Genomic DNA, 17815 nt, shown 5'->3' with positions numbered 1-17815 from the left:
CCACAAAGCCGGCATGTGTCTGGCCATGGGGTGTGGGAGAGGCTGCGGCAAAAGGCTGGGCGCAGCAGTGTGCCTCCCAGCTCCCCTGCGTGGGGGGGGTCCTGCTAAGTCACGTCCCTCCCTCTGCCTGCAGCGGGTTGGGCAAACGGCCTGTGGAACCATCTGTTTCTGCAGCCCCGCTCCCTCCAACGCCCAGTTTGAGAAATCGGTCTAAGTGGAGGAGAGTGAAACGCTTCTCCTGCTTGGAGAGCCGCAGGTCCCCAGCCTACTTCAAGCTCCGCATAAGAGCATTAGCACGAGCGAGTGTCTCCCCAGAGCTACGCATTCGCTCGCATGCTTGGCAGGCGGCCGACCAGACGTAGCCAGGCTGTCGGGAGGTGCCAAGCACAACAGTCATCAGCCGCTTTCTGGTGGGGTTGGCAACGGCAGCTGCAAATCGCGGGCACGTTTGGCCGCCCACCTTGCTCCCGGGTGCAGCATAGTCCTCTTTCAGCCCTCCAAGGGGGACTGCCGGGGGTCAAGGAGATGACAGTGAGGGTCCCATGGTGCCAAATGGCTGCAGGACCTCGGTGACTTACCAGAAAGAAAGTCCTGTGGCGAAGGGCACCAGCCGATCTGCAGCTCAGCCAAATCACTGAATATCGTACCTTGTTTCTCTCAAGGTGCTGTATCTGTCTGGGGTTTTTTCATGCTGACTCAAGCTGCAGTTCTGCAAACATGGAGTAGCTTTATCCAGGTGAACAGCCCTGTGCAGTTTGGGAGGGATGCTGCCACGTTCCTCGCTTGCAGTGGCAGGCAAAAGCTGCTTTATTAGGTCTTAATTACTTCCTTGCTATCCAAAATCCTTAAATTTGCCGCTAAAGGCAGATAGAAATAAAAATGTCGCACTTTTGCAGCTCAGATATTTGCAACCATGAATAATACACTCACACACTCATTTACTAATGGATACACTTCTCCTCTAATTTCTTTCCCCCTCCAGACATTTGCAAAAGCTCTTCTCATTCCCATCACACCTTCAGCAAGCAGTAAGCCATTCTCTGTTCTGTTGCTCTTATCTCTTCTCTGAAAGCTTTTATTGACTGCGTGTTGGTTTTGTCTCCTCACCTTTTCCATTTCCCATCTAGCCTTCTTTTTTTGCTGCTGTTGTTGTTTCAAGGCTTCAGATCTCTGAGAAGTCCCTTGTGGAGCTATTTTGGATATTTCTTATGACAGCAGCTTAGAAATCCTGGAAGAGCTAATGACAGGAGCAATAAGGAAAAGCAGAGCCGGCTCCAGAATATGTTGGGATGGGGCGAGGGGGAGTTCAGTAAATTATTGAACTACCTGGATGAGAAATTCAAAAGCTATTTCCCCTTAGTGCCTGACTCTCATTTACATTTAAGAGCTGTAAGTGTTTTAGGGATGAGCTCTGAAGCTGCTTCTCTGCATATTTCTCACCTCAAGCAGAGGGAAGAACCTCTTCCCTTCTCATGCAGCACGTGGCTGCAGGTAAAACGTGCTGTGGGTCGCAGGAGGGCCGGCTGGGGCCAGCCTCCACGCCGAGCCCGTTCAGAGGTGGGTTTTCATTCCTGTCCGCACACCCGCAGCGCGGTGGGCACCCACATCAAACCTTTAACCCAGGCTAAACTGGGTGACCCAGCCGGTTCGCTCCTCTTTGCCTCAAACTAGGCGCGGAGGCATCCCTTTCCCGACGCGGGCGGCTGGTGCCCCTTGCATGCGGATCGCACAGCGGGTCTGGGGTGGAGGTTTGGTGGAGACAAGGCGCCAGGGCTCTCCCCCTCCCTCGCGCTGTCCCCGTCTGCGTGACGGCGATGCGGAATCCCCCTCTCCCTGGCCGTGGGAGGGGGATCCCGCTCAGCTGCCTCAGTGCACCAGTTTTTCGGTCATTTCGCTGGGCAGGTTTGCAGCCAGGCCAGGGGTCGAGCGGCTCGGGCAGCGACGAGGGCGGGACGACCACGCGGCACGCCGGCAAACGAGAGCGGCTACCTGCTTTGCTTTGGCTGCCGGTTGCCGTTGGATGGAGCAAGGGACTTTCCGAGTCGCTGATGCATGAAACCACTAACCGCTCGCCTTTGATCCCTGAGCTTTGAAAGCAGTCCTGAATTTTCCAAAGCAACCAGCTCTCCTCAGAGGTCAGAGGCAGCTGCGTTTGCCCGATTTCGCCCCAGCTGGGAACTCGGCGCTGCGTGTTCGGAAGTGGCAGCTACCCCTAGGAACCTCGGTTTTGGATGACTGGGCTCGTGGCTGCTCTTGGAAACAAACCACAGCGGCTTCCCAAGGTGGTTTGGTGGCTGTTGACCGCCCCAATGCTGTGGTAGCCAGAAAGGCATCGCGCAGAAGCGTTTCCAGAGCTCCCGGAGAGGTGCAGGGCCGGCTGCCCTCCCCGAGCCTCTGGCTCTCTGAGCCTTGCCTTTCCTTGCTACCAGTCCTTTGGGCACCAAAGCAGATGTCTTGCTGAGGACCTTGCTCCACAGAAAGCAGCTGGTGTTGCTCCCTGCCATCGCTTGGTTTTTGTCAGGCAGAGAAAAGCTCTTTGCCCAGCTCACGCAAAACCAGCAAAAGAAATGCAGAGTTTCTAGGTCATGCTGTTCTTGAGGGATGAGGCAAAAGAGAAAACAGGTTAGGAAAGCCTCATAACACCTAGCAGGGAGAGGGCCAGGCCCAGAAGTCAAAGTCCTCTCTCATGTGCCTTGGAAACACGTCATCCGACCTGCTTCCTGCTGTGGCCGGGTCCCTTCTCCCAGGGTTCCTGCGGTTTGCAGCCCGCCAAGCCCACGGTTAAGCTGCCGCTTGTCTGGGGGAAGCGGAGAGGGGAGCAAGAAGCCGTAACGCTGCATCTGTCCTATCTGCCCTATCTCTCCGGAGCATTCCCAGCCTATTTCTTTCCATGCTCCACCGGAGTCTAATCCTGCATGCAGAAAATTCCTCACGCTTTTTGCTCTTATTCCTCCAAGGCATCTGTTTTCTCTTCCATTCTGTCTGGCTGTTCAACAGCCTGAACTCAGTTACTCTAAGCCCTCCATCTTCAGTGATGTTCTCAGCTCCACATAATAAATATTAACAGCTTACATGTATCTTGGGGTTCTTATGCAAGGACTCCAAATAGCTTTATGGTTCATATGCACATGGGGCTCACTTTATTTGCCAGCAAAATGCAGCCACCGATGAGACAGCAGTTGTTTAGCAACCCACAGCGACAACACACACTAGTTAAGAGGGGAAGTGAAGATAAATATCGTATCCATTTGAAACTCCAGGAGGGGATTGGAGTTGGCAGAATATAAGTACTTGTGCTGAATTTTAGCCAGAATACTCCGAACAGCATTCCTATGCTCACAGAAAGAGCTATAGGATTTAAAATACCTACCCCATCCCTGGCGGTTTATTTACTACTCACATTAACGGCACTGACGTTTTAGGATGCCAGCGACGCTCTTAACCGGAGAAAGGCGAGTCACTTGAGTAATGAACTAGACAGGATTACTCTAAAGGCCTTCCTCAGAATTTCTAGGGAAGGAGAAACCAGACTATTATATATAAACAACTATCTGTTAGCTGTCAAATTAAAAAATATTTATATATTTTAGGCAGCTTCACCCTGCAGCTATGGCTATCTCTGCCCCGCAACGCTAGGAGGCCAATTGCAGCATTTGTTTCAGTGGTGCCACAAACCCTTCTGCTGCCTCCTAACACTCTCAAAACCTCGCTGTGGTTAAAAAATAAAGGGGAGAGGGGAAAGAAACACATTCCTTCCTCCTCAGAGCATGGCAGCTGAAGGAGTAGAGACTCTGGTCAAGGATGCTGCATTTCCCTTGCACGGTCCGGGGAGCATTGGTGGCACCGAGTGGCTCTTCCCCGTTGGAAAGTCCAGGTGTGCCAAAAGCAACCGAGTGCCAAATAAGAGATGAATGGGAGCAAACCAGCCCATGTTAGCTTCAGCCGATGCCTCGGCTGCTGAGGAGACCCCAAGCCCCGCGTGACGTGCCCACAGACCGTGTACCGGAGCTGAGCACTAACTGCTGGCCGTGACCCTGACTAAATATCCTTCCACTATTTAAAGCTCTTTTTGTAAATGGGTGTACTGCTTAGCTAATGGACAGCTTAAAACAAAAAAGTCCCTGGTGATCTTTCAGCAGCAGAGACAGCGAGGACCTCAGTTTTAGGTGGCATCGAAGGGCCCCTCGTGGCTGCAGACCCCCGTACCCCAAGGCAGCCCAGGAGTTTCCAGGTCTCCCTCTGATGGCTGATTTCCACCCCAGGCTGGGGTGGGCATGACCCTGCCAAGCATTTTTTGGAAACTGTCGTTTCCCAGTGCTGCAGAGGCCCTCGTCCTGGGACCGTGAGATGTGGGGGAGGCAGAAGGTGCAGACAGCTGCCATCAAGATCCTCTCACCAACACCCGCCAAGCCCTCTCCACTAGCACTGGGTGCTCCCCACTGGGCTGCTGGGAAGGGTTCTCAGCAGAGAAGAAGCAATGAGGGAAAGAAAATGAGGGATGGGAAGGATGGTGGGGAATCTCCTGTCTCACACCCAGGCACTTCCACCTGGTGAGGTGATAGTGGTGTTTTGGGGAGAAGCAAGAGAAGGCTTTTGGGGATGGCTCGGGACAGAGGCACCACTTCAACTCCAGAGCAACGCAAGCCCCAGCTCCTTACTGAAACCAGCCCTGATGTGGCCTCTTCTTTCGGTCAGCTCTTTCTGGAGGTCCTCAAAGACAGCCTACAAAGCCTTTTCCAGTCTTTGCTGGGTTTTCTCCACACCCCTGGCGTGCAGCGAGGTGCATATGGCTTTGGTCCTCGCCGAGAGCATCTAAAGTCTTTGCATCATCTTCGGCCCTGCCAAATCCTCAGCACACCGCTTCGGCTCGGCTGCCCGCTCACCTCGCTGCCTGCCCGTGAGCTTCTCCCAGCCTGTCTCACCAGCCACAGCCTGAGCATCTCTAACAGCCCTCAGCCAGCATCCCGGGCTCGGGGACACGCGGAGCGTCCCCGCCGCTCCCATTCTAGGGACAGGGCTTCTACCCTTGCCTCACAGGGGGATAGCTCTTGAAACATAAAGTTAGCTGCCTTTACAGCAGACATATTCTGCACATTCAGATCTTAATTTGCCAGCTCCTCTCCAGCAGCACTGTGGTGCATGCTGCACTGTTTTTCTCTCTTTCTGCCTGGACTTTAAGTTTCTAGTGGTTTTGAATTTCACTACACTGCAAAAAGGCCCCTGCTCGTGTTTCTCCAGATCGCTCTGGTTCTGTCCTCCTCCATCCACCCCTTCCTTTTAAAGGGGCAGGGGAGAGGAGGTTTTTGCACTGTTGTCACAGCCTGCATCTTCCCATCGCTCCCTGAGGACAATATCAAATAGCAACGTTCACTCATGGGCCTCCTTCCCCCACACAGAACGCTCAGGCTGTTTCTTTGACCTGGGCTCCTAAGCCATGGCTTACACAGCATGTACAGAAAACCCATTTTCCTCGTCTTTTTTTCCAGTGGCTGTACAGACATAGCTTAGTGTGATCCACCCGCTTCTACCCACTTTGGTTTTTTGTACTTCATATACTGGTAATAATGCCAAAGGATAAGTTTGTTTTGCGTGATCTGCTTTATGTAAGTGCGTTTGGCAATTCTTAAACTTTCCTCTGGAGCATCCACATGCTGGAATATTTCCCATTGGAACTGTTCTCGGTATAAGTTAGCAAATACCATAGATAAATGGGATGGGGGAATAAGCAAGAAGGACTTGTTTATACAGCTATCGAAATCTGTGCCAGGTTAGGGAACGCAGACTGGGATAAAGCCTCTTCAACTCCATTTTAGTCCGTACCAAGATCACACCATCCTATTGGATAACCACACAACAGCCTGGAGCAAAGGACAGGAGCCCCAGGTCAAACGGCATTTTGGAGCGGTCCTGGATGAGGCGGCCAGGCTGGGCTCAGATCCCTGAACTCCCTGCTCCTCGCAGGGCAGGGGACACAGGCGAGGGACTGCCAGCCCCCACCTCGGCCACAAGGCACCAAACGTCACACAACTCCGCTGCCTGCCTTTCTATGCCACCGAACGCCACTTCCCTGGCAGGGTTGGAAGCATCTCAACAGTAGGTGCCTGTGCTGGCACGTTCAGCACACCCAGCCTTCCTGGGAACTCCAGGAGGGCAGGGAAACGCAGGCTTCCGCAGGCAGCCCAGCAGCCAAGAGCCCCACACGATTCACATAAAAACCCGCAGGGCGAAGCCATGCCAGTGGGACCTGCAGGGGACAGCGGCCGAGAGCCACCCACCTCTGTGCGAGGGATCCCTGCTGTGCCTTCCGAGGAAACAGGCGCTCCTCACCGCGCTCATCCTGCCCACGTCTTCCTCGGTGAACTCAGATCTCGCCTCGGGGGCACTCGGTGCTATTTGATTTATCCAAAGGGATAAATCCTCCTCCACTCCTTTCTAAGTTGGCATGCCACAAGCACCTTGAACCTGCACGCGCCAGGGCCTGGCTACACACTGGCCATGACTGCAGCATCCTCTGCTGCTTCATCCTGATCCCTTCCTATTCCTCTTCTTCCTAAGGTGACCAGCCTGGAAGCAAAAATATAACTGGGAAGGAACTCAGGCTGGTTCCCTCACTTGCCCTTTCTGCTGTGGTCTCCTCCAGCCCTTGCCTGGTTGTTGGTACCGCAGCTCCCCGTGTTTGCTGGGGCAAGGCTCCGTCCCCGGGAGCCGGCGAGGCAGGCTGGAGCGGGGAGGGAAGAGGTTCGCTTGCCGCCTGCCGTCAGAAGCCTGAACTGAAGAGGAAGACCGCCGTGATCCCGACGCCTCCGCCAGCGACTCCAGGCCTCGGCTGGCCCGAGGCGCAGCCAGCAGACCGAGAGGACCCCTCCTCACTGCCCACCTCTCTGCTCCGCACATCTGCGTCATCGAGGCAGCCACATCACAACGTAGTTTTGGTTCTACCGACACAGGACTTCCCGCTGCGCACCACCAGAAGCCTGCACAGCACAACTGCGTTACAAACCCCTCCTGCCCTCTACAACTCTCCAGCTGGCCTGCACTGAGGGAAATGATGTGCATCTTGCCTACGCAAAAACAATAATCTGAATTTATAGCTTAACTCCAAGCCATAATCCAGTGCCAAAGCTCAGCAAATGAGCAAGCATGGGACAAAGACCTTACACTTCTAAGTCATGGGTGAGGGCTCAGGCCACTTTCACAACAGAAGCTTGCTGGCTGCAAGATGCAACCCCTGTTCTGGAGGAATGGAAGGTTTCACAGGAAGAGCTGTCACACCCCCACACGACACTGTAAGGAAGCGAGCAAGCCACACAGGTGCCAATAAGTGGAGCTATAAGTTATTTATTCTGCAAAATAGAGGTATCTTCTATGGAGTTGAACACTGGAATCACAGCATTATGAATGGAGGTGTGGAAACATTATGACAGCACACACAGGCACACACGCGTACACCTACAGACGCGCACACACACGGCCTCTGTACAGGGCCCTACTCTCGCGTTATCTGGAGGGAACCCTCTCTGCGCCTTTATTTGCAAAAACCTGCAGCGAGGGCTGCATTCAAGACCTGTTCACAGGGCTTCCGAGGGAAGGAGGTTGGTCAGGACTGGGTGCGTGGCACACGCAACACGTGTGCAGAGCGCGCTGGACACGCTCCCAGCCCAGCGCCCAGCACATCCCGGGCAGGAGCTAGCTCTCAGCAGAACACAGCCCTCGGTGGAGCGCTCCCATTCCCACCTCAGTCTTCACTCACGCAGCCGAGCGCAGGGTGTCTGGAGGAGGCAGATTTCCACTTTAGGACACAGTCAGCGCTCCCTGTTCACCATGGTCCATGTTCCAGAGCCGGTAAAACTCTGCAAAGTCGACGTAGGGCTCCACACGCCCATCTTCATCTGGCTGGAGCGAGTGGGTGGGTCGGGAGCGGAAGAGACCGCCGTCTGAACTGGAGCTGCTACTCTGCGTGTGGGTATTAGTCGACTGGAGTGTCACAGTTGGGCTTTGGCTATGGAGAGATGGAGAGAAAGAGAGAGAGAGAGAGAGAGAGAGAACACAAGCATCAATTTTTCCTGCATCTGATGCTTTGGAGGAAAAAAACCAACAAACAACACACCAGAACAACTGCCAGCTTCTTCACAGATCAAGCTATCCTTAGCAAACAGGTAAAAAAGTTGCAGTTCCTTGCTTTATCAGAGCACTAGAAGTACTGAAAACTGCTTGGAACTGATGAACACCAAAGACAGCCGATTCACATTTAACTGGAAGGCCCTAAGTACAACCAGGCATCTGAGGAACAGAGGGGAGGAAGCAGGAAAAAAAAATGGGGTAAAAAAAAAAATTATTAAAAAGAGAGGCATGCTGGCCTCCCCATACCCATACAGTATGAGCTTTATGGGAAGAGTCTGGCAACAAGGAAAGCTATTCTTGCGTGACCTGCGCTGCAGCCAAAGCAGCTCTAGTGTGTCAGCCTCATTGCTTCTGGAGCTACCAGAACACAATGGCCAGAGAGCTTCTTCACTTTGCAGTACGTACACACACCACCTTGTGCCAAAGGCTGAACCCAAACCAGAGCCACTAACTAGTACGACCCTGCAAAACGGATCCAAATGGGATCCTGTTCTAACCTTTATCCTTTTTTTCTACGCTGGCCCCTGCCTCTGAGCAAGCCAACTTGTGCAGTGTAACCTTTCCAGCAGCCTTACAGGTGAGCTGCACAGCCTCTCTTCGCCATTAAAACAAAGGGCACCCACACTCCCTCCACGTGCAGTGCCCAACGCGCTTGGCACACAAGAGCCAAGGAGAAGGGCTGCTCGCTGCCAGCGCGCCCTCCGCCAACAGCAGCAGATGCTGCTCCCAGAGCTGGCTCCAGAGCCGCTCGCTCTCCTCCTTCCCACTCCTCACACAATCGCTTTCCAGGCAACACGTTATGCTGGCTGTCAATACTGCAGTCAGGAGGGCCACGCTCCAGATAAGGGAATGATTGACAGGTAACTGACAGGTATCTCTCTGCTTTTCAACCACTTTACACAGTGTGAGGTCCAGGGAAAAACCGCGGGTAGAAAGAGAGCAGGACTTTTACTTCGTGAGGGTGGGGGTGGCTTCATCCAGAGTTGAGCTGCTGTGGGCACCGTTGACCATCTGGCCTTGGGAAGGCATGACAAGGGACAGCGTGACACTCGTCTTGCTTGTGCTTTGGGAGCTGGAATACGGCACAGAGACTGGGTAGACGCGGCCTCCTGAGAAGGGAGGAAACAAGAGTTGTAAAACACAGCCAAGACATGAGCGACTGGGGATACACAGCAGCAAAGAAAGGCCAAAAGAAGGGCCAAAAAACCCAAGAAAATTCATTAAACTGCCTTCCTTAGGCGCTGTACTGTATTCTGTCAAATTGCCACAGACTCTGGGTGTCAGAAGCCAAAAAGCCCTTTAATAAGAAAATTCCTTCTGCGTTGAGTATTTCCTCCCCTAGTGTTAGGTCAGTGCTGGATCAATCAAGAGATCGTATCTTCCACCCACCATTTTCCTTCATTCCCTCCCCAACCTACCTTGCGTTGGTGTCAGCGTGGGCTGGCTCATCTCACCCAGGGGGTACCCAAAATTCCTCACGAGCAGCGTCATGTCTTCATGCCGGGGACAGAACTTGGACCGTTCCCCACCGCTGGCAAAAGTGTCGCAGTGGATCCGCTTCACCCGGTCCACTACCGCTTGTGCCACAGCATCCAGCGACGTCTGCTTGGCAAACTCTGTGGCTATCATGGCTGCAATTTCCTGAGCCGAGAAGGGAGGAAAGAAAAAAACCATAACGAGGAAGGATGCTTAAGAGATTTTGGAGGAAGCTTTTTCCTGCCATCTGATCCAAGAGTATTTACGGCAGCTCATCTGACTGTGATGCTTGCCAACCTCTCCTGCCGATATGTGCCCTCGTGCCTTGAATCATCCCGTTCCCTTTAACAGGCCACTCCTCAGGGACAGGCAGCTGCCTGGGAGAACTCGCTTGGCAAAGCAGCTCCTCTGTTATTACAGACTGGAATGGGGTGGCACGGGCATTCAACCTGGCCGGTGCTTGCGGGACAGGCGAGGAGGGAAGTCTGTATGGGAGCAGACGGCACCGCTGGAGCGAGTCAGTAACCAAGGGAATGTTTCCTGTGCCAGCAGGCTCACCTGGTTGGCCTGCCCAGGCCCATGAGCTGCCTCCAGCGCTTTGTAGAGCCCTTCAGACATGAGCACCAAGAAGCCAGTCACCCCATCCAGCGAGTGTCCTCCGTGGATTTCAGGCTCTGCTATGATGGGCTTAGATTTAGCAGCACTGGAAAGAGATGGTATAATTTAGTATTTAATGGTGACACAGTAAGTGAGAATAGAGAGAATGAAGAAAAGGAGGGCTTGAAACCACCCAGCTGAGTTTTTCCTGACCTGAGCAGTTCAATATCAGTGTAGCCATATTTGACTTTGTAATCTCCAATGCGCCGAGTGCTTTCCTGCCCACGAATAGTTCCCACTTGTTTTATTTTCCCTGCATCCAAGCCTGCCAGATTGAAAAACAAAAAAGTTTAATTGACTTGGGGAAACTTGCAGGACTTCCTCTGGTGACACTGTCAGGAACAAGAAAAGAAACATCCACAGCTAAAGAGAACTGCAAGACAAAATGCGGTGCCAAAGAATCATCGGAGCCCAACAGGAAGAAGAGGAAGCGCAGTTTGCTGTGTTCCGAGGGACACCTTTTACCTTTTCATTAGCCGTCATCTGGGAAGCAGAGAAGGAGAGAGATGCAGACAACCCGAGATGCGCGCTCCGAATGCAATGGCTGGCCCCGAGGCAAAGCCCACATCCTGGTCCAAAGCCACCAGCGGCAGCTGGCCCGGGTGCACGGGCATTCGCTGAAGAGGCAGGGGAACACCTGCGCCTGTCAGCTCTGGGCTGCGCGACGGGAAGAGACGGCGGGAAGGGGGAAAACATATGTGAAGGGTTCTGCTTCTTCTTCCGCTTGTTACTGATCCCCGCTCCTAAACTCCACATGACCGTTTCACTAATACACTAGACCGCCGAAAGAAAAAAGGAGAGCTATCTGCAAGAGGCACTGAATTTGCTCAAGCGCTCAAACTGATGTGGGCTACTCCTGAAGTAAGGACAATGACCAAACAACTGTTTATTTAATGGCAGGACTCGGAGCAGATGAGCCACCTACCTGGTGTTCTGGCAATTCCCCTCTCCTGGTTACACCTACAGCTAACAGGCAGAAAATGTTATTTTGAGATTTTATCTAGGGATGACTGTCCTCAGCACAAGGTGAAGGCAGGGGTCCAACTGCAACTCTCCCTCTGAGTCAAACCAAGCCTCGCTGCGCAGATGGCTGCACACCTACCCCAGCAGTAAGACACAACTCTGCCATCTGCTGCAGACCAAAGCTGACTCATCAACATGGCCTGGCTCATTTGCCAGCTCCTGGCAGGGGGATACACGCTGTCAACAGACACAAACACTGGGAGGCTCGCAGCACACCAGAGAGGTTGTGTCTAAATCACAGCAACTCTCCTGGAGCACTGAACAAGCTGCAATGTGCTGGGTGAAGAGCCTCAAAGGCATAAGACCTCTCTCTCCCCTTCCCCAGGAGAGATGCAACACAGGCACCGTCACGGCAAACGCTACCCTCGCTACCTCTTATCACCGTGCTTCAACCTAACCCTACAGCAACCTCCTCTGGGCCCGCAGAACAGCCTGCACATGCCTTGTTCCACAGGCTCTCTTCTGCTGGGACTGTCAGCAGGAGAGCCACTGCTGCACCAAGGTCGGTATTTCTAGCACATCCCTGTTCTGCTATGGACTGCAGTGCAATTCTGCATTTTTGGCAGCAGAAAGGCAGTCAAAGGGTTTCTTCCCCTGGATTCTTGTATTCAGTCTTCTGTTTCCCTACTGCGAGAGTATGAGTAAAAGAGGAAACAGAAGAGAAACAGAATAAAACAAGATCCAGCAAAAAATTACCACATCAACAGCCTCACCAGATAAGAATATATCTACCAGGTGAACCTAATGACGATGCCAAGTTAGATCTACCTAAACAAAGGTACAGAACGTCAGTATCTCAATAAGAAGAATCCGGTACTAGCAATCACATAAGTGGTCTGGGCTACTTCTAGGCCAAGAAAGAACACATGTCAAACATTGTAAAGGAATAGGGAAATGGCCTAAAGCAAAATGTCAGCGTTAAGAGTTCAATAGTTACTGATGTGAGAGCAGTAAACACCAGTGCTTGGCCTGGCTCTGGCTGAAGCCTAGCCGCTTTTTTTGCAGCAGCTTGTACAAAGGCATATTGAAACACACCATCCCGAGGGCGCGGCACCACACGGAACTTAACACAGCTTAACTGTGGTTTGCCTCCAAAGGAGCAGTCGTATACTGTCCATCCCGCTTCTACCCTCTGGCTGTGCGCTTCTACTCCTGCCTTCCTATCGACTCCAGCAATCACACAGCTGGAGGGCAAATCAATGTCAGTTTGGCAGTCAGACACAAAACTAACTCTCAAAACTTGGAAGAAAAAAAAAAAAAGGATCATTTTCTGCTGGTTCAGTGAGCTGAACTTAGTCAACTTTGTAGCCTCACAATGGCTAGATAGGCAGAAAAAGGCGGCACTGAACTTGTCATCTGAAACCACAGTAAGCTTCTTTCTGTGGTCATTTATTGTTTCCAGCGACCTGAGTCATTCCTGGTACCCTACAGAAATGGAGCATGCGATGTTCCTAGATAAGAACATGAAACCCAACACTCACCCAGCTGGGAGAAGCGAAAAAGTTCATCCTCATTCTCTGTCGTATGGTCCACGTTGAGCTGAGTCACCTGCAGCCCATCCACCGTGGACTTGCATAACAGTGCCCGATTGGTACCTGCAGTGGGAGCAGCGAGATGAGGCACCAGATACCTCTGCCGTTAAGAGGGGGGACATATCCAAATGGAAAAGGAACAGGAGAAGGGAATAAAGACAGAAAAGAAGAGAAAGGCTCATGTACTGTCTCATCACGATCTCCGAAAAGCAGCCTTGCCAGCAATACAGTAGGCCTGCTAGGCAGCTCTTCATCCAGGCCTGAGCCGGCACCTCACGAGAATGCTCCCAATTTCTCAGCGAACCCGCACTACTGCCTCCCAACCCATTTTCCCTCTGTGCTTAGGTCACGCGCGTTGCATCAGCCAACACCTGCAGAGATACAGGAGCACTTGAAATCAGCCTGGCTCTTTAACTAACAAGCATACCACTCCTTGGCCACAGACCAAAGAAACTGTCCCCCACATTCAAATCTCTTTGACTTCCCAGAGCCGCAGCCACCCTCAGGAACGCCTAGACTGAGCCACCGACAAAAAGCAACTCACCCACATTGGCGATATAGAGCTTGTTGTTAAGCACAACAGCCACAATGGCCATGGCTCCTCCAGAGATCTCCTGCTCTACAACCTTTAATCTCTCCACAATCTTCTGGTACTGAGGAGGCAGCTGGTGGTGAGGGACACCCTGGAACCCAAAATGAGGGGGAAGCTTAAAAACACAGTCCACAACACAGAAACCACAGCTGGAATCAAAGTTCTGTAGGGAGGGGACTCATCTTGGCATCTCTTAGCCTCACACCAAGACTGAAGAAACAACTGTATGTCTTGCTCAATCCTAACAAACAACATGGCTCCAATAAAGCTCTGAAGATGACAGTCCAGTTCACCTGAAGAACAGAAACCACATCTGCCCACGTGCCATGCAAATTTGAGGCCCTGCCTCTCATCTGTGTCATGTGGCTTTGTCCTGGAAGAGCCACACGTACAGGTCAAACTCCTCTCGTCTTAGTTCCTTACGAAGATAACCAATGGTGGGTCTAAGGAGCACCAGTATGAACAGTGGAAACGCTGGCAAATGGACCAAGACGCCTGCTTCACTTCACACAAGCTCCCAGAAGAGAACCACAGAGAAATAATTTTCAAGTAAAGCCTCCCCTGGACCAGACCAGCTAATATGCCCAAACCTCATCTCGCAGTCTGGAAGGTGGGACCTCCAGCAATCTCTGTTCTTCAGACCACATTACCTCTGGTAGCTGCGATTGCAGGCTGGCCTTCTCCGCCAAGGCATCATCAATGGACTCCAGGAAACTTCTTTCCACCACATCAAAAGCCTAAAAAAGGCCATAAAGAGAAACTAAGCTGTTATCCAATGCCTACAGACCTTTGAGGCTACCCATCCCCACCTCCCTAAGACTGGCTCGTATGAGCGGGTGATCACTGTACACACAGACATTCAAGGATCACTACATGACATCAAAACACAAGTATTTCAGCACAGCTAGTTAACAGCTTGTAAAAACAATCTGCAATAACTCCACACATGAGACAAAACTATAAAAATCATGTTCACAGCAATATCAGAGACCTATCTGATTTTGTGTGTTGATTGTACGAACTCGCCCATCACTCAAGAAAATGCATTCACAAATCCGTCTCCCCACATGTTAACTTCCCCCTTTCACTCAATGCCATCTCCTTCACAGGCTGACTTGTTCGTACATGTCCAGTGAAGACCAGCTGCACCTTCCTGGAGAGCTCTCAGCACTGTGCTGACAGAGCCAGGGGGACAGATGGGTATGAGGTGGGAGTAAAACCAAGCACTACAGCTGCTCAGGATGACTGCAATTGCAACCATTGGCAGATGTTTCCAGCCCCCACAGAAACCAGATGCTGCTCCCCTGGTGGCAAAAAGAGGAGGTGGGTAGTGCGAGAAGCAGGAGCCGTTCCCAGCCAAAGCTTCTTTACCTGCAGCAGAACTCGACGCACATCAGCATCGCTGTGATCTGTGTGTAGCTGGCCCAGCAGCAATTCTGCAGAGAGCCTCTGACCCACAAAGTTGGTGACTCTGTTGCCATCGTAGCCATTGAAGACACCATAGAGGTAGCAGTTGTTCTCGCTCCTGTCAAAGAGGGCAGAAGCAAAGAGGTCACAGCCATCTGTGAGACACAGACATATCTAATGAGTTCCTCCAGACACCTCCTGCATGCTTGGGCCCCACCCTCTTCTTCTGAGTCCTATGTGACAAACTAAGTACCACTTTACCTGCCCTTGTGTCTGCAGGAGTCTGCGTCCCCGGCGCAACCCACTTACCTGAATTTTAACCAGTTATCTTCCAAGGGGTGACCCTCCGTCCCCTTGCCATCTGCGCTGTAGGAACGGTTTGGAGCTGAGCCCACCCCGGAGAGATGGCAGGATGGCAAGTCATCTGTCCAACTGGGCTGCTGTTCCTGAGAGATGGAAAGAGGAAACCATGAGGAGACCACATCAACCCCAAGCGGCCTGCAGTGAGGAACCTGGTCCAGCACAGGTCACAAGCCTTCGCCCCTTGCTGACGGGGCAGCACACCGCCCCAGCCAGTGACTTCACGTTCCCTCCTGCAGAACTGGATCCCTTGCCACCTCCTTTCCCTCTGCAGCCGGGCTCTGGCTGCACCTCCGGCTCTTGCTAACAAGAAACCAGCAGTGAAATTCGCACCCCAGGTTCACGCTCGACCCAGCGCAGCACCAGCTGAGCCGCCCGTCGGGTCCGTCGGCCCGGCCGCGGTCCCCCCAGCCCCCCAGCGCTGCGGAGCGGCAGGCCAGCCCCGGGAGGGGACCGACCACCAGGCAGGGCCCCCCCCGCAGGCTGCGGCCCCCTGCCCTCAGGCGGCTCAGGGGGCGGGAGGGCAGCAAATCACCTCCCCGCTGAGGGGGGACGCTCCTCGCCACGGCCGGGCCTCCCCCTTCCCACACGGAGGAGACCCGGGACCCCCCCGGCACCCACCGAGGGGGGGGGGAGGGTAGGCGGGGGGGGGGGGGGGGGGAAGGTGCCACTCACACTCTGCAGCAGACTCCTCCTCTGCGCCGCCATCTTGGAGCAGGAGCGCCCTCCTCCCCGCCCGCCCCTCTCCTCCAGAGCAGCCGAGTCCGCCGGATAGAGCGGCCGCTCCTCAGGAACCCGCCTTCCCCCAACTCCGCCCACCGCGCAGGGATAGCCACGCCCCTACCCCCTCCCCGCCCAATGGCCGAGAGCGGCGGGGTGCGCTCGAGCGCATGCCGCTCCTGAGGCTCCGTCCCCCCGCGCTGAGGCGGCGTCGTTTGGGGCGGGCGGGGGCTGGTGGGTTTCGAGCTCTGAGGTTTCGCTGGCGTCTCGGCTTTGAGGGCGCTTCAAAGCGTGGCCCGAGCGATGCTGTGCGAGCTCTCTGGGGCTGCCGAAGGGAACCCTTGGAGAAGCGCGCACCCCACTGCGGACCCTGCGGTGTAGGGGAGGCCGCGGTGGTGCCCCCCCCCCATCGTGGTGCTTGGGAGCGTGGTCAGCTCATCTCCCTGAGGAGAGAAAATCCCGCAGGAGTGGAGGATTTTGGAATTGCCCTGTCTTTACCCCTTCCTCTTGTCTGGGGGGAATGGAGACATCTCCGTTCCTTACCTTGAGCCCTTCGGTTGTGTGAGAAGGAAGCGCCTTTTGGCCAGCGTGTGCGGAGGGGGGAGAGAAGAGGGGCAGGGGCGTGAGGATCCTGGAATGGGGTCACCTTGGGGGCTGGAAAGCCCCAAGGGAGCCTGGTGTTGAAGTGTTTTCCTTAGAACCACGTCATGTTCTGTGCAACCTCTAGGGAAGGCCAAGGCCAGGTCAGCCCGAGGCACCAGCTCTCTTCTCCATAGACAGCACAAGAGGCATCCATTTGTCTCAGCCTGGAGTCTGTCCCCTGCCAAGGCAATCTAGAGCCCTTTCCCACCCTCTTTTGCAGGCCATAGCAAGGACATAGTGGGACCGTGCCCTCAGGTCAGTGATGGGAAGGTGTCTAGAACAGCTGACAGGCGGTTGTCAATCCCCACCGCAGTTTGGAGAGTCCTTGGTAGTCTTAAGTCAGGCACAGTAAAATCACTTGTGTGCCAGTCTGAACGATACAGACAAAACCAGAGATGACTGATTTTGCTCTTCTTTAAGATCCTTTCTAGGCTCAAGTAGGCCGTTTCAGGAGGAACAGTTTCCATTGAATCAGCTCAGCTGGAATGGGAGCGAAGGCATGACAATCATTCCCCCCACTTTCTTAACATTACAAGTCAGCGGAAGAGCCCTCCAGGTGTGTGAGTGGCGTATCTTGAAGTGAGCGATGGCCGGCAGACAGGCTGCGGCAGCGTGGGGCTTGGGGAAGAGCACGTTTCCCTGTGAATCGAGGCTGAAGGGGCTCCAGCGTGAGAGGCGTGCAGTTTCAGTCGTGTGTAGCAGTGCAGTTGTAGTGGGGGTGGGAGCGTTAAGTAGTCTTGACTTCCAGCAGTGGCTTGGTACTCTTTTAATGACATCTTTGTGGCAAATATATTAGATTCAGATGCACTTCAGAAATAATTGCCAGTTAATTAATCTCATTCTATGGAACGATGGCTTTTGCTGCAAGGGATCCTGCCGGAGGATTCCAGCTCCCTTTCCTGTAAATCCTTTGTTTATTGTTTTGTTACATCTCTTTCTTCCAAATATACAAAGATTACAGATCCTTCCCCTTCACGCAAGGCTCACAAATACTCAGCCATTCAAGCAGACTTAGGTACACAGGCAGAATTACATTTTTAAAGGTTATATTGGCCAAAGACAGAATAAAAAGCTAAATTTAGAACCTCAGTCTACAAACAAGTTTCCGCATGTTTAGCTTTCTGTATAAGCTTGGTCTCACCGATGTCGTTTGGAGTATTCCTGTGGGTAAAGCTGTGAGTGGGTACAATGAACTACAGGAATGGGTCTCGCGTCTGCATTAAAATTCAAAGTACACAAATTTCACAGAATCACAGAATGGTAGGGGTTGGAAGGGACCTCTGTG

At 53.2% G+C, this 17815-nt stretch overlaps 1 protein-coding gene across 1 annotated transcript; it reads right to left on the bottom strand.

Annotated features, from left to right (window-relative positions):
- Positions 1-7322: 7322 nt before the first annotated feature.
- Positions 7323-15925, bottom strand: TAB1 (TGF-beta activated kinase 1 (MAP3K7) binding protein 1). Its single transcript, XM_075428043.1, has 11 exons — positions 15844-15925; positions 15118-15254; positions 14773-14926; positions 14052-14138; positions 13354-13492; positions 12759-12872; positions 10408-10519; positions 10156-10300; positions 9540-9762; positions 9074-9230; positions 7323-7999 (listed from the first exon to the last, which is right to left on the bottom strand). Exons 1-11 carry the CDS (start codon positions 15874-15876, stop codon positions 7792-7794), a joined length of 1509 nt encoding a protein of 502 aa, XP_075284158.1. The 5' UTR covers positions 15877-15925; the 3' UTR covers positions 7323-7791.
- Between the last annotated feature and the right edge of the window lie 1890 nt (positions 15926-17815).

This window comes from Opisthocomus hoazin, chromosome 8 (genome assembly GCF_030867145.1).
Source record: "Opisthocomus hoazin isolate bOpiHoa1 chromosome 8, bOpiHoa1.hap1, whole genome shotgun sequence".
NCBI lineage: Eukaryota > Metazoa > Chordata > Aves > Opisthocomiformes > Opisthocomidae > Opisthocomus > Opisthocomus hoazin.
The sequence above is the reverse complement of the archived record's forward strand: the minus strand, read 5'-3'. Positions and strand labels throughout refer to the sequence as shown.